This window comes from Mustela lutreola, chromosome 13 (assembly GCF_030435805.1).
Source record: "Mustela lutreola isolate mMusLut2 chromosome 13, mMusLut2.pri, whole genome shotgun sequence".
Classification (NCBI taxonomy): domain Eukaryota; kingdom Metazoa; phylum Chordata; class Mammalia; order Carnivora; family Mustelidae; genus Mustela; species Mustela lutreola.
Window position 1 is genome coordinate 39,955,616 of NC_081302.1, and position 25,534 is coordinate 39,981,149.

General features: G+C 35.0%; 1 protein-coding gene across 7 annotated transcripts in view; it reads left to right on the forward strand.

Annotated features, from left to right (window-relative positions):
* PCDH9 (protocadherin 9) overlaps positions 1 to 25,534 on the forward strand; it is a 902,160-nt gene that overhangs the window by 418,676 nt on the left and 457,950 nt on the right. The window contains exon 4 of one of the 7 annotated variants that reach the window (XM_059144730.1): positions 7,483 to 8,028. The exons of the other annotated variants lie outside the window; for them this stretch is intronic. Within the exon in view, the coding sequence (XP_059000713.1) occupies positions 7,483 to 7,515 (33 nt within the window). The 3' untranslated portion in view covers positions 7,516 to 8,028. Of the gene's footprint in view, positions 1 to 7,482; positions 8,029 to 25,534 lie in introns of those variants that run through there. 7 annotated transcript variants of the gene reach the window in all.

Here is a 25,534-nt window from a genome sequence, read left to right on the forward strand (position 1 = left end):
GGAACTCATCTATTTACTCCTTTCAAGAGAAGATTTCTTTACAGTGCTGGACACCCTAATCTCTTTCAATAGTGGCATTTGTGCCTCCTTAGATTTTGATTTTGATTAATTTCTTGTCTTCATTTATATTCCCATGTCCCCTATTGGTTTATACTGTGGATTTACCTTGAGGCTTTGTGAATTCCTAAGAGCTATCACCCATTGTGGACCTGCAGGTAGCTCTTCTGGAACCTTTCCAGAGACCCAGAACCTCTCCAGAGGTTTTAATAAATCCAAGAATCTTTTCAGGAGCTCAGAACCTTTCTGAGATCAATTGCTTGGTAGATTGACTGACCTATCTATCCATCTATTTACCTACCTACCTACCTATTTATAAAGGCTGCACCCACAGGAGCACAGTTCAATTTCAAGAGTGACATACTCACAGCCCTTGTTCACTATGACAGAAACCTTGAACTCAAAGCGTTCAGGGGACATGTGAATCTCATTCTCCCACAGGTTTTTAGTAGTAAGCTTCCGATCTCATTCCTCATCACCAAAAAACCTTTAAAAATCATATGAAAGAGAAACAATTTAGGTGATGCAAACATGTATTTAACACTATATGAAGTGGACAGCCTCCTTTTAGAGAACTGCAAAATGGGTCGGAAGACGGAAAACCTTTAAAGGATAAAGAATAGAGAACAAGGAAGAGAAAAATAGAAAAACATCTGATTGACTGGGGCCACATAGTCCTTCTTGTTTGGGGTGAGAAGGCTGAGAGTTGGATTGACATTTGGGGATCAGCTGCCTGGAAATACTGCTGTTACTGTTCAAGTGGAGAATTTACAGGGACACAAACGTTGTTCAAGGGTTGGTTCGCTGATGTGGTACTTGGGTAGGAATGACTCCATTTTGAGCCTAGAAATTTATTTCACCAAACATAAATCATCTTTTTATCTTACAGTAGTATCTATTTCTGTGAATAGCACATAAGGTAGATAATATTTTCAGTTTGTATTTGAAAGACTAAATTTATTGTCACTGAAAAACAGATAAGCATTTTCATCTAAATGTTTACAAAATACCTTATTGGCACTAAATAAATATTAAAATTTGCTCATTATAGGGGCACCTGGGTGGCTCATTGGGTTAAGCTTCTGCCTTCAGCTCAGGTCAAGATGTCAGGGTCCTGGAATTGAGCCCCACATTGGCTCTCTGCTCAGCAGGAAGCCTGCTTCCCCCTCTCTCCCTGCCTCTCTGCCTACTTGTCAAATAAATAAATAAAATCTTAAAAAAAAAATGTGCTCATTGTAATATACTACCTCCTCTAAAAATTACTTACTTGGAATTACTGTAAATAAAGAGTAACAGGTAAGTTTATTTTTATTTTAAAATAGCTATAATTCTCTTTTCTGGTGAAACTTATATTTGTCCTTTAGAATTAATAAGAATGAAGAGAATATTTTTAAAAATACAACAGTTATTCTCTAAAACATACTCATATTTTAGGGATTCTATGAAAGCCTAACCAGAGGTATTGACTTTCAATCAAGTGGGTTCCAAAAAAAGGAGTCTACATATTTCTTGAACCAATGTGGACTACACAATGGGTAAATAACAGAATGTAGGTCTTTCTCTACTTTCCTTTCAGAATTTACAGAATTCTGTAGAATTTACAGAATTTACAGAATCTCAGAATTACAGAATTTCAGAATCTATAATCCTTTCAGAATTGTTCATTTTATTTTATTTTATTGAAGATTTTATTTATTTATTTGACAGAGAGAGTGAGAGAGATCACAAGTAGGCAGGGGTCGGGGGGAAAGCAGGCTCTCTGCTGAGCAGACAGCCCGATTCAGGGCTCTATCCCAGGACCATGAGATCATGACCTGAGCCAAAGGCAGAGGCTTAACCCACTGAGCTGCCCAAGTGCCCCCCAAATTTTTCGTTTAATTTTTAAAAAAGATTTTATTTATTTATTTTCCAGAGAGGGAGAGATTACAAGTAGACAGAGAGGCAGACAGAGAGAGGGGGAGGGGGAAAGCAGGCTTCCCACTGAGCAGAGAGCCCACTGCAGGCCTTGATCCCAGGACCCTGAGATCATGACCTGAGCAGAAGGCAGTGGCTTAACCCACTGAGCCACCCACTGAGCTACCAGTGTCTTCCAAATTCTTTATTTTAATAAAGAATGAAGCAAAACTACTTTTTCAAAGTTTTTTGTTTTGTTTTGTTTTTTTCTTCTTATCAACTACTTTGGGAGAAAGAAAATGTAAAGTTTTATGATGGAAAAAAATAAATATATAAATCAATGCTTGAGTAAGCAGCTCTGTTAAGATTTGAAAATCCAAATTTGGCAAACTAGTGGTTCAGGTAGCTTTCTCTTTTTTTTGTTTAAAATATGGACTGCACAGCCAAGCACTTTATCTTTCTTATGCTCAATTGAAGGGAGTGATGAGCTGGAACGCATCTGTTGGTTTTGGCTGCCCTGACAAACCCCTTCTTTGTAGCTTTCTTTGCTGTAGTCATGCATATTGACATCCATTTTAAGCTTTACTTGAAACCCTGTGGCTTTTCATTTGAAATAAATTATCACACCTTTCGACAGAGAACATGGATTCTTTTCCCCACAGCTTGTTTCTGGCCTTGTCAGCATTTGTAACATGGAAGGGGAGAGTACTATGAGTTATTAATTAGTCTATTGATTTGATAGAGTCTCAGCGTAGGTTTTTGTTTTGTTTTGTTTTTTTCATTTTTGTTTCTGCTGCTACTGTGCTACCGCATAAGAGTTTAGACATAGGCATTTTCTGTGCTTTTCAGGATAAATGAATTTATTTAAAAGTTAGATACTGATTGAAATTCAAGTTGAGGTACATCCTCCTCTCCTGAGAAACACTATCAAATATTTTTTTTTAAAAAATTATAACAGTAAACAGCAACAGAACTTAAACACCAATTAAGGGTAGCAATAGAACTATAAAAGATAATTTAAGACTTGCTTTTTTGGTACACATTTTAATTAAAATGTATGTTTTGTCATTTGCTCAACAAGTGAATCTGCTCATGGCTAGGAGGAAAGGGCAACATCATATACCTGAATTTATGAAGACTGCTCCTTACCACAGCAATATTCTTAAACCAGTCAAGATTTCAAATCTTGATAATAGATATATATTCTCAAAATGCTATCAAAGAAAAAAAAAAAACTAGATGAGACTCTGTTCTTTAATCAGGACAGGACTGTATATTTTATATTCAGTAGCAGTGATTTATTTGGATGTATTTATTTTGGTTCCTAGTAAAATAGTTCCCTGGAGTGTTAAAAAAAAAATTATTGGGATCAATTATTTATCTCTGTAAAATGGCAAATCTAAATGCATAATTTCATTCGCATGAAATTTCTTAAGTGATTTTACTCAAACATATCAATAGTAATAGAATATTATAATGACATTCTACTAAAATGAGAACTAAACTAAAAATGCTAAGATGTTTAATGTACTCATTTAGCTTCTATCCATTAGGTAGTTTTTAAAAACACAATGTGGATTTTTGCAAATGGTTCAGTAATTGTTTCAGTGTAGTCAACAATAGGTACCAATCACATAGATGTGAAAGAGATATATAGGTATGTGTGTGAGAGAGAAACACATTTTATAAAAATTAAAATTCCTAAACAAAGTGGTATCCTATATGGTATTAGTCTTCTGCAGACCCTTTCCCAGCCCAAATTTAGGAAGAGGGAGCAGGTTTATACAACATTCATCATTAAAAGAATCAATAAGCCTGTACAACTTTGTGATCCCAAAATGTTAGTAATGCAAATAGTTATTAATATCCAGTCAGTTGAGTTCATATTCTAACAATATGATATCACCAGCACACCAAGATTCACAAAAATATGGTTTGTTTCACAAAAAAGGTTATGTTTCTCTAATAACCCACTGATACTGAAAATACTTATGAAAGTACACCTAACTTTTTGGAATTCCTACAGAGAAGATTCTCCTCCTATTCTGTCCAGGCTGTCCACAAACCTGAAAAGGAACATTAATGCTAAGTTAGGTAAGGTCAAAGAAACTCAGTTTAAAGGTATTGTGATTTTGAGTGCGTGTGTGTGTGTGTGTGTGTGTGTGCTGGGGAGATTGATTGTGCACCAGCACCCTACACTTGGGTTTTAACTCTGGCTGTATTGGCACTTGATCCACAATTCTACTGATCTAGAACTGGTTTAGTTTTAGTTTATTGGTTTCTTAGACACCTTTACCATCTTATCTAGGTCCAGACCAAGGTGTTCTAGAAAGAGTGTGCTGTTGGTCCTCCAGTGTACATGCTGCATTCTGGACACCTAAACATTATGGAAAATTTGAAGTAGTTTTTGAGAATTTGAGGTAATTTCTTCACATCTTAGTTTTCCAATTTGTGAGAAGGAATTATAATCTCCAACTTTTATTTATTTATTTATTTTTAAAATATTTTACTTATTTACTTGACAGACAGAGATCACAAGCAGGCAGAGAGGCAGGCAGAGAGAGAGGAGGAAGCAGGCTCCCCACTGAGCAAAGAGCCCGATGCGGGGCTCAATCCCAAGATCCTGAGATCATGACCTGAGCTGAAGGCAGAGGCTTAACCCAGTGAGCCACCCAGGCGCCCCTAATCTCCAACTTTTAAATTTGTTCCAGGAAGCATATAACATACTTGTAAAGCACCTGCCATAATAAATATCAGTACTAAATAAACTGTTCCCTAAACTTTGAAATATCATGGAAAATAATTGCATTTCTATTAGAATCATGTTATGTAATGAGGAAGACCAGTCCAGTATAATATTTGCTTTTAATGTAAAAATTCAGTTAATAGAACTTGTGCATTTGAAGCTGATTATTTTATTGGGAGCCCAATAATGGATGTTTGGATATTTGTAACCAGACAGTTAAATGTATTTTTTTTTTTTCTGTGCATCGAACCAGTCTTGCTCCAAGCATTGTTACTAACAGACATGCATTATTACCTAATCTGATAAGTATTTATTTCTATGTAAATGTAACACTTTAATAACGTAAACATTCAATAAATTGCATTTATACGAATAAGCAGACTTTGGATTAGTTAGAAATTGTACATCTTGTCTTATAACGATCATTATTAATAATGATTACTAAATAATTACTAAATTTATTCTAGGGAAAATTGTAAGGAAAAAAGAAGAAATGGTTAAGCTACAAAGAAGTTAGACTAGTTAAATCTTAAATTTCCATGATGATTATTTACAATTAGTCTGTGATATTATTGAATACATTCTGAACAAGCCTATTTAGTTGGAGGACACTTTCTTAATTTTTTAAAAAGATTTATTTATTTATTTGAGGGGACAGGCGGGAAGGGACAGAGAGGGAGGGAGAGAGGGTAAAACCAGGCTCCATCTCACAACCCTGACATCTCCACCTGAGGCAAAACCAAGAGTCTGTTGCTCAAAGGACTCCGCCACCCAGGCGTCCCTACTTTCTTAAAGTTACAACATCTTTTATCTTGTAACTAAAAGAAATCTTAAATTCTTCCATTAAATGCTAAATTTTTTAAAAGATTCTATGTATTTATTTGACGGAGAGAGCATAAGCATAGGGAGCAGCAGACAGAGAGAGAGAGAAGCAGGCTCTAGGTTGATTTTTTTTTTTAAAAGGTGATAGGCCTGTTGTCCGTTTTTCCCTGTCACCACTGGGTAAAGTAAGCATTTGTGGCATTTGCCTGTTTTATTTCAGTAGTAAATTTACACATTAATGCGATTCTGTTTTACTAATTAGTCCTAAACTGCTGGTAACTTGTTTGTAAATGGCTCCAGTCCTTCCTGTTAGTATTTAAAAAAGCCTGGGTTTTGGTAGTAACATTCACTGTTTTTCAGTTTTGACTTTTTTTTTTTTTTTTTTTTTTAAAGAACATTTCTTTAAAGAGGCTAGATTACTTTTGAACCTGAATTCACTATATGGTATATAATAAAACACTTGTCCTTGTTCTCTTTTTAAAGAACGATTGAAGGTTAACCTGTCAGGTGAGCTGGCAGGGTTAACAACAAAAAAATCTGCTATACTTAATAAAGAACAGAATAATGGGCAAATTATTCTCAGTACTATCTGAAAAACCACTATGAAATCAATACAATTTCCAAAGATATTTTTGCTTTTGTCTTTAAGGTTTTTATTTATAAATGTTCGGTAAATAATGCTCACCTTTATTTTGATGTTTCTTCCTTTCTTTCCATATTTCCTTCCATCCTTCCTCCTTCTGTCCTTCCTTTTCCATGCATTTATACATTTCAGCAAATATTTATTGAGTATCAACTATGTACGAGGAGTTATTTGGCAATAATCTTTGTAATTTTTTAATGTATTCCGCGTAAAGAATAGAATGAATCTACTTTAATGCATGCCTTCTTTGCTAATGATCCAATTGGATACTGTTTTTATTGCTTTAGGAATTGCTTTAGGAATTCTGAGCGTCAGAATGCCTCGAGGTGGTCATCTCTCTTCTATTAATTCCACATGCATCAGCCCATGGTAGCGATCTTCTCATTTTTTGACAAGTGAAAAGAGTTGGTGCTTATGAAAAATCAATTTCCACAACCAGCACTGACTCCATTCATCATTCTCCTGCCAGAAAAGGGGAAAGTGAACAGTTCCATGTGAACAATTTGCATTTGCGCGTGTGAGGAATTACACTGATTGTCTATTGATTGCTTATCCTCATTTAGGATGACTAGCAAACATGAGCACATATAACCACAGGACTGGGATAATATTAGGACAAACTGGGGTCTATAATGGTTGCCATTGGATCTATAAAGGGTAGTGAGTTGTGTTACCACTTGACCTTTATAGAAAGCAATGTTTAAACCAAAGAAAGATAACAGAGCTGATACATCTGTTCTTAATAATTTCCTCAAATATTATTTTTAATACTGTAACAACTAAACTGTGGTCACCTAGTCATAAGACTAATGCTTTTTTTTATGTGTTACTGCTTATGGAAATAACATTCCACAGTTAGATGTCATGCTCTGCACTATTCTATTTTATGCCACTTAGATGCTCTTTTTCTTCCACATACTACTTTAAATCCCCCCAGGCTCCATCAGTGCCTTAGGCTGTGAAATCGGAATAGAAAATGAGTTGCTCCTAGACAAATCAGTTACATTTTATATGCAAATAATTTCCTCCTCAGTATCATCAGAGTACAATAATTTGGTGTTTGACATAGTGATTTTTCAGTGTCTATCTAATATGTCTTTTAAATATTAGAGTTCTCCTGACCCAACAGAATTTGATAGGAATGATAACTAAACTTTCTAAGTTTTTCTTTTCCTCTGTTCCACTTTTCCTTAGATATCTAGTTTAGAATTACCTGATTCTTAAAAGATTTCTTATATAATGATATGAGGGATTTTATATTTCATCAGCTTATATATTTTATACCTCCACCTTCCAAACATTTTTTTTTTAATTCTTATAGGTATTACTGAGTATCCTGGAACTCTACTCATAAGACAATATCGAAAGATGAGGCTCAATCCAGAAGCTATTTTATGAAAACTTTGTTTCATGATTTTCTACATACAACCTTGTGAGGATATTTTGGGCTGCAAACTTTGTAACCAAGTAAAAGAAAGAATGAGAGAGAAAAAAAGAGAGAGGGAGGGAGGGAGGGATGAGTCTAAAGAATATTGGAATTGACTGCCAGGGAGCAAAAGTATTTCAAATATGAGCTATTAATTTGATGAATTATTTTAAGCATAGGAAAAATAGCATTAATATGGAAGCTGAGTGAGAGCATTCCTTAAAATATCTTTATCAGTTATTCCCCTCATGTTTACAAAATCTTTGACAATCACGCACCTGGTATAGTGCAAGATGCTTAATACAGGACCATAGGGGCCTCATTAGCAGATTCTTTAATTCAACTGTTTTGCCCCCTTTGTCAATTAAAATTTCTTTGTAAAATAGCAAGAATATCTCTCTCCACTTGTTTTCCCCTGGTGGACAAAAGACCCATGAGGCTATAAACTAATAATTGAAATCACCGTTTATAGTATCTAGATAGTCACTGTTTTAATAAGTTTTTCTTTTTTTTTCTGAACTAAAATGCAATTTTATTTGTAAACAAATTTGGGGCAAAATTTGTAGTAGCATACTTCTTTTTGACACAAAAATGCCTGTGCTAAAATAACGTTACAATTAAGTCTCAAAAAGTACAATTGGAAGTTCTATTTCGTTATCTGCATTCGTTAAGATGATCACCAGTGATAAGTATGACAAAAAGTGTATTTATATTAGCTAACATGGAATTGTATATACGTTGTTCACTCATCTATAAAAAAGATAGCAATACATATCTTGCAGTGTTTTGGGCAATACCATAGAAAAACTCCCAATCAGCTTCCATAATGATGTTTTTTTTTTTCCTAAGCTGGAATATTTTCACCAAAATAATATTTGCTACGTAAAAATGTTTTGCTCTCTGGCATATTCAAATATCTTTTGGTGTCTTTTAGATACCGATTTAGAGCTTAATACAGCTCTCTTAATAGAAACAAAGTGTATTAGTGTTAGAAACTTAATTTAAGCTTGTGTCATCGTGTATCTAAGTGCTCACTCTGCTTTATATGAAGTGGCAAAAATAACCACAGCTATTGCTTATTGAGCAACTACCTGCCCCAGTACTTTACATTCATTATATTCCTAGTAACATTGAAAACTGTATATTTTACCGAGTTTTTAACAGATGAGGAATTTGGGACTCTCAGAAGTTAAATAACTTATCCATTGTCATATAACTAATAAATGATAATAAGTCTAAACTTAAATTTGAGTGGCTTTGTTGGGCTATAAAGCTCCTAAATTTTCCATACTGATTAGTTTTGAGTTATTAATTATTAAAAGTACAATGTAGGCAGAAGGTCACTTAAAGGAAAGAAATCTATACTAATCCTTTGCTTCCAAAAGAGAATTTTAAGTCCATTTGTTATTTGGACTTATATTCCAAACCCACGCTAAAAACCCTTTTGTAAAGGTAACAGAATGCTCAATGATTTGTGTCTGCATGGTTTTATGATAGCAAATAATAGTAGAAAAACACAATTGTGTATCATATTGTCCTTTTTGGCTAGCATTTTTCACAGATATTCTTCTTCTCCTCCCCCCTCCCCCCACAGATATTCTTCTTGCCTAATTGTCTTTCCCTATGTATTTCATGCCTCTTTCTTACTATTATATCTTGTGTATTTTTCAATAATAGATTTATTATTTATGATAATTATTATTTTAATAACATTGCTTTCTCTAGTCACAACAGTCAAGGCCAAAATATGAAATATTCTTATAAAATTTATGAAAGCTCTGATCATATTGTCTTTGTTGAATATATTTTCAGTGGTATTTTCAGTGGTATTCTCAAATAGTCATTGTGTCTTTTTTCTTTTTTTGTTAAGGACTAGTATAGATAATTAGAGTTATAAAAGCTAATCAAACATGATCTCTACTTTCATGAATCCATAAATACTGCAAGATATAAGTATAAACAAAGAAATACATTGAAATTAGAAGGCAGTGAATTGGAAGTATATACAGATTGGTGCTAAATTGTTGTAATCATGAACATTTGCAGGAAACCTACAAAAAAGTGTCATTTCAATAATGATACTGACCCTTAGGAACAGAGAGACTTGTTACCATATTTAGTGCTTTTGTAGAATTTACTGATTTTTTTTTTCTACTTTGGCCGCACAATTGGTAATAATTTAAACATTCCTGTTTATTGCAGAACAATTACCGGAAAAACTAGATTCCAGAAAGATCTTGTCACCTTTATCATCTTGCCTGTTTTCTGTTATAGTGAAGCTAGACAAAATGTTCTATAAATCTTAAGTTGTATTCAGTATATTATCTACTTAGTACCCAGATTCTAGGTGCTCTCCTTTTTTGTTGTTGTTGTTAAATGATTGTTTTAGTTTTTAAATCATAGGGATAACTTTAGTGCAGTTTCTCAAAATGTAATATGCAAACGGTTCCCTTGGAGATCTTGTTAAAATGCAGGTATGCATTCAATAATCCTGGGGTGAGGCCCGAGATTCTGTATTTCTAATAAGCTTTTCGGTTTTGTTGATGCAGCTGGTTTAGGGTCTGTAGTTGAAGAGGAGCCAGAGTAGTCATGACTAATCTGCATTCTGTAAGTCTGATAGCATATTTCACCTCTGTGGTCAATTAGCCTACTAGTGCTTTAAGGGGAAGCAGGAATAGAAATACTCTCAATGAACTTGAATTTAATCAGATTGGATTTGAAAGACCTATGAGGCAAGTATCAGGAATTGGGTCACATTACCTGCTCTTAAGTCTAGGAACACTTAGTTAAATCTTTTTTTTACTTTAGCAGTAAAATAATCTGAGGTTAAATTATTCTATTACTGTATAATTGCTTAAAAGATGCTTTTATAAATATAAAAACCATAGATCACATATTTGCTAAAAGGAGAAAACACATATTATCTATATTGACTTACATCTGGTCCATGTTGTTCATGGCATATTGATGATAGATCATTGGATGATGGAAACTTGATTAAAATCAAATTTAATCTACCATGTTTTACTTCAATATCAGAGAGAAAGAAATTCACATTTCCAAATACAATCTGAGTCCTTACATTTATCAAGATTTGCTTTCTTCATTAGGATGGACTTGGGGGTTCTGCGTGTTCTACGTATTTTTATTTGATACTACTGTCTAGCTTTTTCCTGCAGTTCTGGCCATTTGCATAACTCCAGCTGCAAATTTGAGAGGAAACTATCCACAATACTCTTAAATAAAGAAAGTTTGTCCTCTGATCTGGTCTTTTATAGCAATGGTTCTGAAATGTTCTTCTGTTCACCCCTACCTACCACACATGCCACTATTCCTCCATATCCAGCCCTCCCAGATATATCTAGAGAATGGAAACCAACTGGAAGGCTATCCTTCTTCCTCCCTTTATCTTTTTCTTTTTAATATTATTTTATTTTATTTCTTTTCAGTGTTCCAGAATTCTTTATTTATGTACCACACCCAGTGCTCCATGCAATATGTGCCCTCCATAATACCCACCACCAGGCTCACCCAACCTTCCATTCCCCTCCCCTCCAAAGCCCTCAGTTTGTTTCTCAGAGTCCACAGTCTCTCATGGTTTGTCTCCCCCTCCAATTTCCCCCACTCACTTCTCCTTTCCATCTCCCCATGTCCTCTGTGTTATTCCTTGTGTTCCACAAGTAAGTGAAAGCATATGATAATTCTCTCTGCTTGACTTATTGCACTCAGCATAATCTCTTCCAGTCCCGTCCATGTTGATAAAAGAGTTGGGTATTCATCCTTTCTGATGGAGGCATAATACTCCATTGTATATATGGACCATATCTTCTTTATCCATTCATTTGTTGAAGGGCATCTTGGCTTTTTCCACAGTTTGGCAACTGTAGCCATTGCCGCTATGAACATTGGGGTACAGATGGCCCTTCTTTTCACTACATCGGTATCTTTGGGGTAAATGCCCAGTAATGCAATTGCAGGGTCATAGGGAAGCTCTGTTTTTAATTTCTTAAAGAATCTCCATGCCGTTCTCCAAAGTGGCTGCACCAACTTGCATTCAAATTGGCAATGAAGAAGTCAAACTCTCTTGACAGATGACATGATACTTTATGTGGAAAACCCAAAAGACTCCACCCCCAAGCTACTAGAACTCATACAGCAATTCAGTAATGTGGCAGGATACAAAATCAATGTACAGAAATCAGTTACTTTCTTATACACTAACAATGAAAATACAGAAAGGGAAATTAGAAAATTTATTCCATTTACTATAGCACCAAGAGCCATAAGATATCTGGGGATAAACCTAACCAAAGAGGTAAAGCATCTGTACTCGAGGAACTATAGAACACTTATGAGAGAAACTGGAGAAGACACAAAACGATGGAAGACCATTCTATGCTCATAGATCAGAAGAATAAATATTGTTAAAATGTCTGTACTTCCTAGAGCCATGCATACTTTCAATGCTATCCTGACCAATTTTCCACTGGCATTTTTCTTTTTTTTTAATTTTTAATTTTTTTTTAAATTTATTTGACAGAGAGAGAGATCACAAGTAGACAGAGAGGCAGGCAGAGGGAGAGAAGAAAGCAGGCTCCCTGAGCAGAGAGCCTGATGTGGGACTTGATCCCAGGACTCTGAGACCATGACCTGAGCTGAGGGCAGAGGCTTAACCTACTGAGCCACCCAGATGCCCCTCCACTAGCATTTTTCAAAGAACTAGAACAACAAATCCTAAAATTTGTATGGAACCAAAAGAGACCCCGAGTTGCTAAGGAAATGTTGAAAAAGAAAAACAAAACTGGGGGCATCATGTTGCCTGATTTCAAGCTTTACTACAAAGCTGTAATCGCCAAGACAGCACGGTACTGGCACACAAACAGACACATAGACCAGTGGAAAGAGTAGAGAGCCCAGATATGGATGCTTAACTCTATGATCAAATAATCTTTGACAAAGCAGGAAAAAATATCCAGTGGAAAAAAGATAGTCTCTTCAATAAATGGTTCTGGGAAAATTGGACAGCTATGTGTAGAAGAATGAAACTCAACCACTCTCTTACACCAGACACAAAGATAAACTTGAAATGGATAAAAGGCCTCAACGTGAGGCAGTAATCTATCATAATCATAGAGGAGAGCAGAGACAGTAACCTCTTCGACATTGGCCACAGCAACTTCTTTCAAGATATGTCTCCAAAGGCAAAGGAAACAAAAGCGAAAATGAACTTTTGGGACTTCATCAAGATCAAAAATTTCTACACAGCAAAGGAAACAGTCAACAAAACAAAGAGGCAATCCACAGAATGGGAAAAGATATTCACAAATGACAGTACAAAAGGCTGATATCCAAGATCTATAAAGAACTCCTCAAATTCAACACACACAAAACAGATAATCACATCAAAAAATGGGCAGAAGATATGAACAGACACTTCTCCAATGAAGACATACAAATGGCTAACAGACACATGAGAAAATGTTGATTGTCATTAGCCATCAGGGAAATTTAAATCAAAACCACATTAAAATACCACCTTAGACCAGTTAGAATGGCCAAAATCAACAATGGCCAAACAACATGTGTTGGGGAGGATGTGGAGAAAGGGGAACCCTCTTACACTCCCTTTATCTTTTACCATTAAAGAGTTGAGAAAAGTTGATAGACTTTTTACAATTATGAACACCTCTGAAGAGTAGAGAACAATTAAGATGTTTAATTAATATTTATTAAGACTTATGTATTGCTTTGAATGTTACAAAAGATTCAAAATTCCGGGACCTGAAAATATCACATTATTGATTAAAAATAATACATTTCTTTGCCTAATAATTTATACCTTTGAAAGCATTTAAAATTATGTTAGTAATAATCACAAATATTTATTTCATGTTTTTTGCTATGCACTGTGGGAAGTTCTTCACATACATGATCTCATTTTAACTCATTAAAACACTAGTTCTCATTCCCATTTCAGAGAAGGGAATTGATGCCTGAGAAAGAAGTTAATTGACTCACGCATCTGTTGAAGGACAGAAATGCTTAGAAAGTTTTCACATCCCAGCCCCAGGTTCTTTTTATACTACCTCACAATAATTGTTTATATTTAAACAGTAAGGTAGACCAGAGTTTAATGGTTTTCTAATTTTTCCGTTTGAAGCATTTGAAAAATAGTGTGTTTAAGAGTGTTACCCAAATCCATATATAGCTATTTAGCAGTCATTTAAAGTTTTAAGCAATGCAATAATTTTTTAAATTAGATTTTGGAAACTGTAAGCTAGAACAAAGCATGTTTTTGATAAAAAAAGGGAATGATAAGGAATGGTAAAGCTGTAACTTTTAAACTATAATATAATTAATCCTGGAAGTTAGTATATATTTGCATTTGTCTTTCTCATTAGGTGAAAAAAATGGTTGTGGATGGTCTGATTTCATACTGATTAAAAATATGCCATAAATATGAGATTTAATTATGGACCAAACTTGAGGTTTGAGTATGTTAGTGGAGTTTATATTTATATTGTTAAGGTAAAAGTAAAAGAAAAGTGCCAGCTATGATAATTTTCTAACTTAATTTGTAGGTACCTTGGCTAGAAAGGGAGGTGTGACAAAAGATAGAATTACAAATGGGTACAAATGGCCCTGTTTTCCTTTTGCAAAATGTGCAGTAATTGCTCCTATTATGCACATACTAGTTGCCAGTATGTGAAAATTAAATGGATTGATGGATGAAAGCTTACATGTAGACATAATGTGAAGCACTATACTAATTTATCTCACCAAATACAGCACAATATTATCCGAAGTTTATCCCAAGTTTATATTATTATTATCCCAACTTTCTATACAGAATTTAGATGGAGTCTTGTACTTTAGATTGCATTGCAAGAAATTATAAACAGCAAAGTCAGACTACAAATCCAGAAACAGCCCTAGTCTTTATAGTAGTTATTTAATTATGCTAATGAGTATATGTGGGTTGTGAAACTGTTTGTCTTTCTCATAGATGACTAGCTGTTTGCTTCCATAACAACAATGACAAAGGTAATCATACATAGCCAAGATTACACTGGGCAAAAGTGTTCAGCAGATGGGACTGTTCTAATATAGTAACTAATAGTCTGATTCATGTTGGATACTGGCTTGGAAACAAGTTTCTAGCAAGAGGTGGTTGTATATTCTTCCAACATCTTCTGAACTATGAGTTAGTGAACATTAGATCATACCACCTGGGGCTACTCTGAATTACCACAGCTCCAAACAGGTGCTAGTCTGGTAACACTGAACTACCCATGGTACCAAGCCTCAAAAAGGAAAAATTACATTGAATTGTATTTGGGACTTAAAATAAAACTTAACATAAATATCTTTAGCAGGAATGTTTATACATAGATGAATATGCATCTATGTGTGTGTGTATAGATAGATAGATATACATCTATTTGCGCCTGCATACGCAAGTGTCTAAAATTTGACATTTTCCCCCTGGATTTGAACTATTAAAAATATATTTTGCATTCATAAAAGACATGCTGTCAGCAGCTAGAGCTTCGTTGGCAACCCATAAAAGAAGTCTTTTTTTTTTTTTTTATTTTTTCCTAGAATTGATTGATGGTTTACTGAGGAAAAGAACATTGGGCTTTGGGGAAAAAAATGTCATAAAACACAGAAAATAAATATGAACTACTGTGGTATTTGGCAACCTTTTATCAACTCTGCTAAGTCAAAAGGGCAGTCTGCCAAATATTGTATCCAGAATGAATAAAAATACTGTAGCAAAATAAATAAGGAAAAAGCCATGGTATCATCTTAATCTGAAGAAAATATAAGGGAATTGGAATATTGACTACTTTTTATACTAACAAACCTATCAATTTTTTTCTTTCATAAAATGTATAGTGGAGGGAACGATAGCTTATAGCCCTAGCAGGCAAGTGCCTGGTTGGTTGAGTTTGTGTGCTTGTTATTTAACTTTAGTGATCTTAATGTCTGCCTGTGTACCATAAGGGGATTAAAATATATCAGCACTCATCTCCTTCCAGCAATAAAAATCCATTTTTCTAATTTTATAGATTAGTATAAAAGTTTATTTTTATTTATTTTAGTTAAAAGATTGCATCTTTTTTGAACTTCTCTATGGATACAAACTGGTCGCCCTTAGATTCTCTTAAAATGTCCTCAAGCCTTAAATTATTGTCTTTGAACCAGTGCTATTGAGTATACTGAATAAGTTTGACTGTAGAATTAATTCCCTTGTTTGGCAATTAAAACAAAAAAAATATTCTTTAGAGATATGCTATATATCCTGTAGGATTTCTGTAGTATGTACACTTTAGGAAACATTGCAAAATTGAATTTTTAAAACTTAACAACTATTTACTTACTGTAAACTGAACAAAAATCGTGTATGATACCATCAAATCAAGTGTTTAAGCACCTATAGGAAAGTAAGTATGGTTGTCTTCATGCAGTTATTAACAGCAGTCTCCTTTACTCTCAAAAGTGTTTGAAATTGGATAATTAAATAGTTTATCATTCTACGTAGGAAGTATAAGAAGTCTCTAGCAACTTTCTAGAGTTGACCTTTGGGTCTTCATAACTCTTCCTCCCATACGCCTGGAGAAACTCAGGGTGTATCAAATATATTCCCAACTTTCCTGAAAAAAGAAATAATTTTCATTTAGGAAAATTATGTGAGCTATGGCTAAGAACTAACTTGACTCTTAAAAGAATAATTCCAGTTAGTTAACAGATCTTTTGAGCAGTAAGAGGACGAAGGAGGCACTCTGTATGTTCAGTTCTATGTATTAATTTTTTTGTTAATATTGCTTTTTTTGCAACTCTAATGGAGAGAGCTAAAAGACAGCTGGCCATTGTCCTGCAGTGCTTGTGAAGCCATGTACCCTTTACGGTCTTTATCTTTAACCCACCCAAGAGACTTTGCTGAAATAATTTAAATTTTACCAAAAGTTAAGCAATTTAGGATTCATGCAAAATGTCATAAAATATATCTATGCATTTTGGTTATACCAAATACCAGCCTTTTCCATTCTTTAAAGGTGTGGTATACATTCTTAGGATCTAAATATTTACTAATCTTTAGGAAAATGAAGTACTGACAAGGCTCTTAAACCAGAGATCAGTTTTACAGCTGACTTACTTGAATGGTTTGTCCAAAACGAAATGTAGCAAAGTGTGACATGCTGCGGGGGTTGGGGGGGGAGGGTAGGGCAGAGAATTAGATACAAATAGTAAATTAGATAGGAAGGCTTCTGATTGATAACAGTGGAGTCACATGCCCAAATGCTGCCATTACAGCAGGATTTCATTGATATCAACCAGGATAATGGCTGCCTGTATCAAATCACATTGTGGTCACTCAGCAGTCTCTGTTGGGCTCAAGGCTGAGCTGTTCAAGTCACCCCTGGCACCCAGTGAGCCAGAGACAACTGGTTATTACACTAGGCTAATCACACAGATCACTTAACAGCATGTCTGTCTCAGTCTGTTGGAAAGCACCTTCCTATTTTGTGGACTATTCTGCAAGCCAATACAGTTATGCCACACATATTTCCAGATACTGTTTAAAATACTTTACTAAGCAAAAGAATATAGCTGACAGTTCCTTCTCATGGGTCAAGTTAACTGTAACATTATCCAAACATTTTTACAAAGAGCAGGCTCTAAACCTGTTTGCCATATGCATATGAAATGAATCATTATTGTAATGAAATTCCAAACACCCTAGAGTACTGGAGAGGAAAGGGAAAATAAAATAAAAACCTGCTGCCCTGGTATTGAAGACTGCCAAAGAAAGGGAATTGCTTCAGTGAGCATGTGGTTTGTGATTTCAGAGAGTTGCTGCAGGCTGGTGCAGCCAGTAGTAGGGGGAAGGTGGTCCCCCCAGGATACTCCATAGTAAACATTAAATGCATAACGAGGGTCACTTAGGCTTTGCTGTCTAGAATACTATGAAATGGTAGTGTTTGAAATTAGAAGTGGTTGAAAGTGGGCACTTGTTTCATTCAGGTCTTAAGTGTTACCTTTTGATCTAGTTACTGCCATATGGATTTCCTCAATAGCAATGCATTCTTCATCCTTGCATTTGATAGCTTTTTATTCCAGCCATTTATTGCATCGGAAATTGCATGTTTATAGAAAGCAAGAAGAGAAAAAGGCATAGGGCTGAGAACAACTTAGATTCCTGAGTACCTCAAGGGACAGGATACCCCCTCTGGAGAGGCTGACATCATAATTAATTACACACATTTGTTTCGTAGGAATTCAGTCTTGACTCCAATGTGTACAGAGAGTTGATCCCATTTGTAAGACTGTATACCACACTTTAATAACTTGAACTCTAGAAATATATCATTAAATTAGTAACGTCTTCCATACTTCATGACTTGACTGCTAAGTTACAGACTACTCAACACCTGGTTGAATCTGGAAGAAAAAAGTTCCCCTTATAATATTCTGTTAGTGCTAATGACTCCACTGTCTCTCTGTTTAATTAGCAAATCACTTATGACTTTGAAAAAATTGAAAAATAATGAAATGAAAGGAAATAGTAAGAAATTGATGTATTTTAAGGGCTTTTTGTTGGTCCCAGTTGTTTTATAATACTACAAAAACAAATTACTTTGTAAATCATATATTAATATCTTTTATTATTTGAGTGAATTTTCAAAAGTTTAATGACTCTTGTGAGAGAAAACTCAAGTACTTTTAACTTTACAATGACCCATGATAGTGGACATTCTTTATAACAGATTAAATAACAATGAAATGGATAATACCTGCCATATTTTTCAGTTGATTGAAATTCTCCATTGTCTTTAAGAAGTAGGCCATAGAAAATATGTTTTTGTAATGATAGTTATTACATCTCTTGATTTCAAAATATTCCTAAGGTGAAATATGTGAATAATCTCAATTTTTACTTATTGAGAAAAGTTATGCCTAGTATCTATTAATTAACATTTTTTTTAAATTTTTTTTTGTTTTATTTTATTTTATTTAAAAAAAATAAATAAAAAAAATATTAATTAACATTTTTAATGTTTTAAATATCCTATAAGAATAGATGGCCTTGTGTGTGCTGGACTCAGAGGTTCATAGTATTTTATATTACAGAGATAGTATGTTAAAAAGGAACTCACCTTTCTGAGAAGTTTTGTCTTGAAAAAGATTTTTTACCTGACCAAACTTTAGTCAGGCTCCTGAACTTTCTCCAAGGGTCATCTGTGCACTTCCTTAAAAAATTCAATTTTAGCAAGAATTGTGCTAAGTCAGCTTAACCAGAACCCCCACCCTTGGTATTTGATCACTCTCCATATCTGTCCAGATTCCTGGTCCTCCACCATTTCCCAGGTGATGTCTCATTACCGGGGCCTGTCCTGTTAGATTGGTTTAGCCAGAATCCCCATTACTCCTGATGTTTCCTCTTAGTAATTTTCCATGCACTGACCCCCATCCTTCTCCTTGGCTAAAAATTACCACTTGCACAAGCTGTATTTGGAATTGAGCCCAATATCTCTCCCTCACTGTAAAATCCCATAGCAGTGGGACCTGTGCCTTTTGCAATGGTCCTGAATAAAGTCTGCCTTTGCATCCTTAACAAGTGTACTGAGTATTTTTCTCTTTGACAGTATCTGTGATCACTTAAGACTGAGTTGGTTATTAGAACTATATTTTGGAAGCTTTGATAAATACTGATTGGAATTAATTTTTAAGAGCAGACTAAAGCAAATAATAAATAGTTCTTAAGGAAAAAGAGAACTGATCTGTGGATTCTGTGCAACTGGTTTAGAAGTGTTATCAACATTTTGTTATATTTCCTTCCAGAAACTTATATTAAAAAAATCCCATAGCCCACACATTATAGAAATTAAGAATTCAATGTACATAAAAAAAAAACCCCAAAACTGGCATGACAGTTTTGAACATTCAGGAATTATATATTTCCTTGCTTGAATTCATATGGTAGTTTATAGAGATAGCTGCTTGATGTTTAAAAGCATTTTCTCCCTTAATCCTCAACCAAATAAAATGATAAATTCTGACACTCTGGTAATTTGCATAACAATTGACCACAAAGAGTAATTCATTAATATTCAATGAAGTTCTAATTTGCACAATGCCTGCAGCAATATGTAAACTTCATTTTGCTTTAAGATGGAAATTTGTTATAGTGCAAATATCGTAAGTATAATTTTATTAATCAGTCCCAATGAGCATTTGATTCTGTGACCTTGACAATGTCTATACTTTTTTCCTAGAACACAGAGACAAATGGAAATTGAGGTCACTGCATTTTCTTCTGGTTGCTACTTAGTTACACATAGTTCTAGATAAACACACTACAGTGCAAGAAACCCTCATTATTCAAAAGAAAACTAATGTCACTGATTAACCTTCTCCCCCACCCTAAAAATCAGGCTTATTTTCAGTCACTTCATTAATTTAATCAAGTAGTATTTGTTGACTCTCTGTTATTTTCCAGGCAACTTATGAGATGCTGGAGATACAAACTTGCTTTGGTCTTCTAGAGTTTTGAATCAAAAACTCTTGCCCTGTCCTGCACACTTTGAATCAAGAAGGATGCTTTTGCTGTGAAATAGGAATGGAGAAGATGTAAATGCATTTTTGAACTAAATAATAATAATAGTAAGAGTCAATATTTATTGAGTGCTTATAAAGTACCAACCACTATTCTAAGTGCTTGGCATGTGTTATAAATAACACTATTCTAAGTGCTTGACATATATTACAAATAAATAGTTTGTATGTATTATAAATAAATAATTTATTTATAAATAGTTTGTTTAATTTTCACAACCGCCTCAGGAAGTGCATATCACTATTATCCCCATTTTAAGTAAGAAAAATAGGGAATAGTAAGGTTGTTAAATATGTTTATACAAAGAGCAGTTTGACCTACATTGTGATTTAGAGTTGAAGTTTAATTTCTACCAAGATTGTCTGGTTAGATTTAAATATACCAAGAAATTTAATCAAAATTAATATGCAGGTGATGCATCTTACTGACTGAAACCTTACTGTCAAAATCTTTAGATCAGAAAAGTACTTTTCATTTATTCATTTGAAATGCATCTTTATCCTGTCCTGTGTAGGCACTGAAGATTTATTGGTCAGTAAAACAAATAAACCTTGTAGCTAAGGTGCTTATATGAGGGTGTTGGAGACAAATGATAAACAAGTAAATATATGCATAATATACACTCAGGAAGTGGTAAGAAGAGCAAAGCAGAGGCCCCTTAGTGGCACAGTCAGTTAAGCACCTGGACTCTTGGTTTCAGCTCAGGTCATGATCTGTGGTCTTGAAATGGAGTGGCCTGGTTGGGCTCCAAGCTCAGTGGAGAGTCTGCTGAAGTTTTTTTTTTCTCTCTCTCTCTCCCCCTCTGCCTGTCCCTGCATGCGCGCACTCTCTCTCAAATAAATGAATCTTAAAAACAAAACAAAACAAAAAACACAAAGCAGTATAGGTGATTGACAGTATGGGTTGGATAAGGTTAAGTTGTTTGAGTAGTTAGAAATTGCTTAGTTGAACAATGACTTGAATGACAGATAAATGAGGATAAATTCAACAATGTGGAGGAAAGTACTTCAGGAAGAAGGAATAGACCCTAGGGAAAACAAAGGAGATTGGTTTTATGGAGGAAAAGATCAAAGGGTTGAACTGAGTGTATTATAGTGTCAGAGATTGCAACTGGTGATCAACATTGTAACTCAGTGACCATGGAAAATAGTTTGGATTTTATTTTAAATATAATAAGAAACCAATGGAGATTTTGAGGAAGGAAATCAAGTACTATGGATTAAGATTTTAAAAGATGCCTCTGATTTCTGTATAGAAAACAGGCTCTAAGGCGCTGGAAGGGAAGCAGCTAAGTTAGATAAGTTAGAAATTCCTGTTCCAATCCAGGTGACTGGGGCCAGGGTGGTGCAGAAGCAGTGGGATATGGTCAGATTCAGGGAAGATTTAAATGACTGAGCCAACAAAACTTTATTTTGGGCAGGAGTTTTAAAGCTGTCACTGAGATTGATAAACATCCAAATTTCAAGCAGACTCATATGTGTTCCATTTTTTGAGCTGGTTTCTTTTTTATTGTTTTTTAAGATTTTATTTATCTATTTGACAGAGAGAGAGAGAGTGAGAGAGAAATAAGCAGGGGGAGTGGAAGAGGGAGAACCAGGCTTCCCACTGAGCAGGGAGCCCGATGCAGGGCTAGATCCCAGGACCCCAAGATCATGACCTGAGCCAAAGGCAGCCCCTTAACGTCTGAGCCACCCAGACTCCCCTGGTTTCTGGTATAGAGGATTGACCTTTAAAAGAAGATAGAGTTTTGGGGTACTTGTGTGGTGCAGTTGATTAAGCAGCCAACTCTTGGTTTCAGCCAAGATCTCACAACTCTGAGATTGAGCCCCATGTGAGGCTCTGCACTGAGTGAGGAGTCTGCTTGAGATTCTCTCTGCCTCTTCCTCTGCACCTCCTGCTAGTGCTCTCTTTCTCAAAAATAAAATAAATACATCTTTAAAAAAATGAAAGAAGGTAGTTTTTTTTTATTATTAGGTTCAGTTAGCCAACATGAGTACATCATTAGTTTTTGACATAGTGTTTAACAATTCATGAGTTGCATATAACACCCAGTGGTCATCACAATATGTGTCTTCCAAATATCCCCACCCCCCACGTGCCCCTTCTGTAACCTTCAGCCCCTTCTCAGAGTCCAGATTCTCTCATGGTTTGTCTTCTTCTCTGATTTCTTCCTATTCAGTTTTCCCTTCTATCCCCTGTGGTCCTCTGCACTACTCCTCATGTTCCACATAGGAGTGAAGCCATATGATAATTGTCTTTCTCTGCTTTACTTATTTCACTTAGCATGATCCCCTCCAGTCCCATCCATGTCAATGCAAATGATGGGTATTCATCCTTTCTGATGGCTAAGTTATATTCAATTGCATATATGTACCACATCTTCTTTATCCATTCATCTGTTGAAGGACACCTCGGCTCCTTCCACAGTTTGGCTATTGTGGACATTACTGCTATAAACGTTGGGGTACATGTGCCCCTTCTTTTCACTACATCTGTATCTTTGGGATAAATACCTAGTAGTGAAGTTGCTGGGTTGTAGGGAGGCTCTATTTTTAATGTTTTGGAGAACCTCCATAGTGTTTCCAGAGTGGCTGCATCAGCTTGCATTCCCACCAACAGTGTAAGAGGGTTCCCCCTTCTCCACATCCTCTTCAACATTAGTCATTTCCTGTCTTGGTAATTTTTGCCATTCTAACTGGTAGGGTTAATGAAAGTTATGAGGAAAGATAATTTAAAATCATTGATTATTCCTCATCATAAGTCAGTGGTTGTATTAAAGAAAAATTAGGAGCAGACAAAATATAGTCATTCCTTATTACCTGAGAATAAATTATAAGTGACATAAATACTAGTCTTTATATTTCTCAACTGATAATTACTGAATATTGCTATATATTAAGGGAAAATAATTTTATTACATATTGAACACCTTCCTAGTAAAGTCAATCATATGTTCATAGGTGACTCCTCAAGGTTATAAGTTCTTGGTGATAATATATACTCCAATGCAGCAAGATTCCACCTCCAGCTTTACTGAGGTGTAATAGACAAATAAAATTGTAATATATTTAAAATGTATAAGGTAATGAGGTATATACATACACATTGTGAAAGGTTTCCCACAATCATGTTAACATATCCATCACCTCAAATATTATATCTTTTTTATTTTTAGTGAGAACTCTTAAGATCCATTCTCTTAGCAAATTTCAATTATATAATACAATACTATCAATTATAGTCACCAGGTGCGCTATACATTAGACACTTAGAATCTATTCATCTTAACATTGAAAATTTTTACCCTTTAACCAGCCTCTCCTCATTTTCTCCACCTCCTAGCCCCTTGAAACCACCAACCTACTCTGTTTTATGATTTGGACTGTTTTAGATTCCACATATAAGTAGGGTCACATATACAGTATTTGGCTATCAGACTTAACTTCATTTAACATCATACCCTCCAGGTTCACTCATCTTATTGCAAATGGCCAAGATTTTCTTCATTTTAAGGCTGAACTACACACACACACACACACACACACACACACACACACACCCCTCTCTTTCTATATAAAAATAATCGTATTTTCTTTATTCACTCCTTTATTCACAGATACTTAAGTTGTTTCCATGTGTTGGCTATTATAAATAATGTTGCAATGAACATAGTGGTGAAAGTATCTCTTCAAAATCAGGATTTCAATTTCTTTGGGCATGTCTTGGGGGGATTACTAAAGAATATAGTAGCTCTGTTTTTAAATTTTTTTTATTTTAAATTTTGAGTGCATAGTGACTGCACCAATATAAATTCCCACCAACAGTGTACAAGGGTTCCCTTTCCTTCACATCCTCACCATCATTTGTTATCACTTATCTTTTTGTGAAGAGCTATTCTAACGGATATGAGGTGATATCTCATTGTAGTTTTGATCTGAAATGCAGTAAGATTTCTTAAGTAATTTTAATAGTGCCCAGTCTCCACTTTGCAAACCATATGCCCTTGGCATGATGTGTATAATGATGGGCTCTTCATAGTAGGCTAACTGCTGGTCTTTATTCAGTGTGCTTACTTTTTTGACCATTTGATTGTGTAGACGATCTCTTGTACTTGGCACCTTAGAAAAGAGCAATATGTGGATGTAGATCCAGGGATTCGAGATAAGAAAGGAGTTTAAAGTATGTAGTAAAATGTGGTTGTGATTGTATGAGAGAAAGCATGGTAAAATATTCCCTTTAAAAATAAGAAAGGGACACCGGGGTGGCTCAGTCTGTTAAGGATCTGCCATTGATTTCAGATCATGATCTTGGGGTCTTGGGATATAGCCCTGGTCCCTGCTCAGCGGAGATGGGGTTTACTTCTCTTCTCGTGCCCTTTCCTCCTCTCATGCTCATGCTCTCTCAAATAAATAAAGTCCAAACAAAAATAAATAAATAAATAAAGAGGAATAGGAATACAGATCATATAGTAAAATAATTCAAATAATTTGGAAACTTTTTTTTTTTTGCATATTTATACTGCACCCTAAATCATTCATTTCTGGTTAAAAGCACCTTCTTTGGAAAGAAAATACTGTGGGTCAAAGATTGTGTTTGCTCTTAGGAAGTTGACTGACTGAATGAATGAAGCAGCCCTGAGGTCTGAGGTTCCTTTTCAGCAGCCAACCAGGTTCTATTAGGTAAAACTCTCCTTCAGAATAACTGCCTCTACTGGCAAGAGATCATTTCACCTATGTCTGCCTTTATACAAGTCCAGAGGAAATCAAACTTTCTCTTTCTAATTTTGATGGGCAAACTGTAGTCCTTTCTGAGAACACTTGTGCCTGCTATTAGAAATGCTTACCACTCCAGAGAAGAAAGGAAGACGAAAGGAAGAGAAGATGGGGAGAGACTCTCCTAAAGGAGCATTTGGCTCTAGAGATTTACTGACCAGGAAAAAGTAATCATTTTAATTATTAAATCAAAAAGTAATAGAATATTGTGGTTATGTCATATTTAGAACATACTTCGAAGAGAGGGTCATACATTTCATAGAACTGCATTTGTGTTAGTAAAGAATTTAGTGAATATTTAATTTAACACTAGCAAAAGGAAAAATAAGAAAAAAAGACTTATTTCCAAGAATTACTTCCTTCTTCCTCTTGCTGTTCATTCTCCTCCTCGTTTTTTTCTCTCCTCCCTTCTTTTCTCCTCCTTCCTTTCATCCCATAAACAAAACAAAACATTGAATGATCTCTGTGTGTATGGGCTGAGAACACCACATTGTAACCAGCTATGATTGGTAGATGAGGCTAAAGAGAAAGATTCCAGCTAAACTGGGAAAAG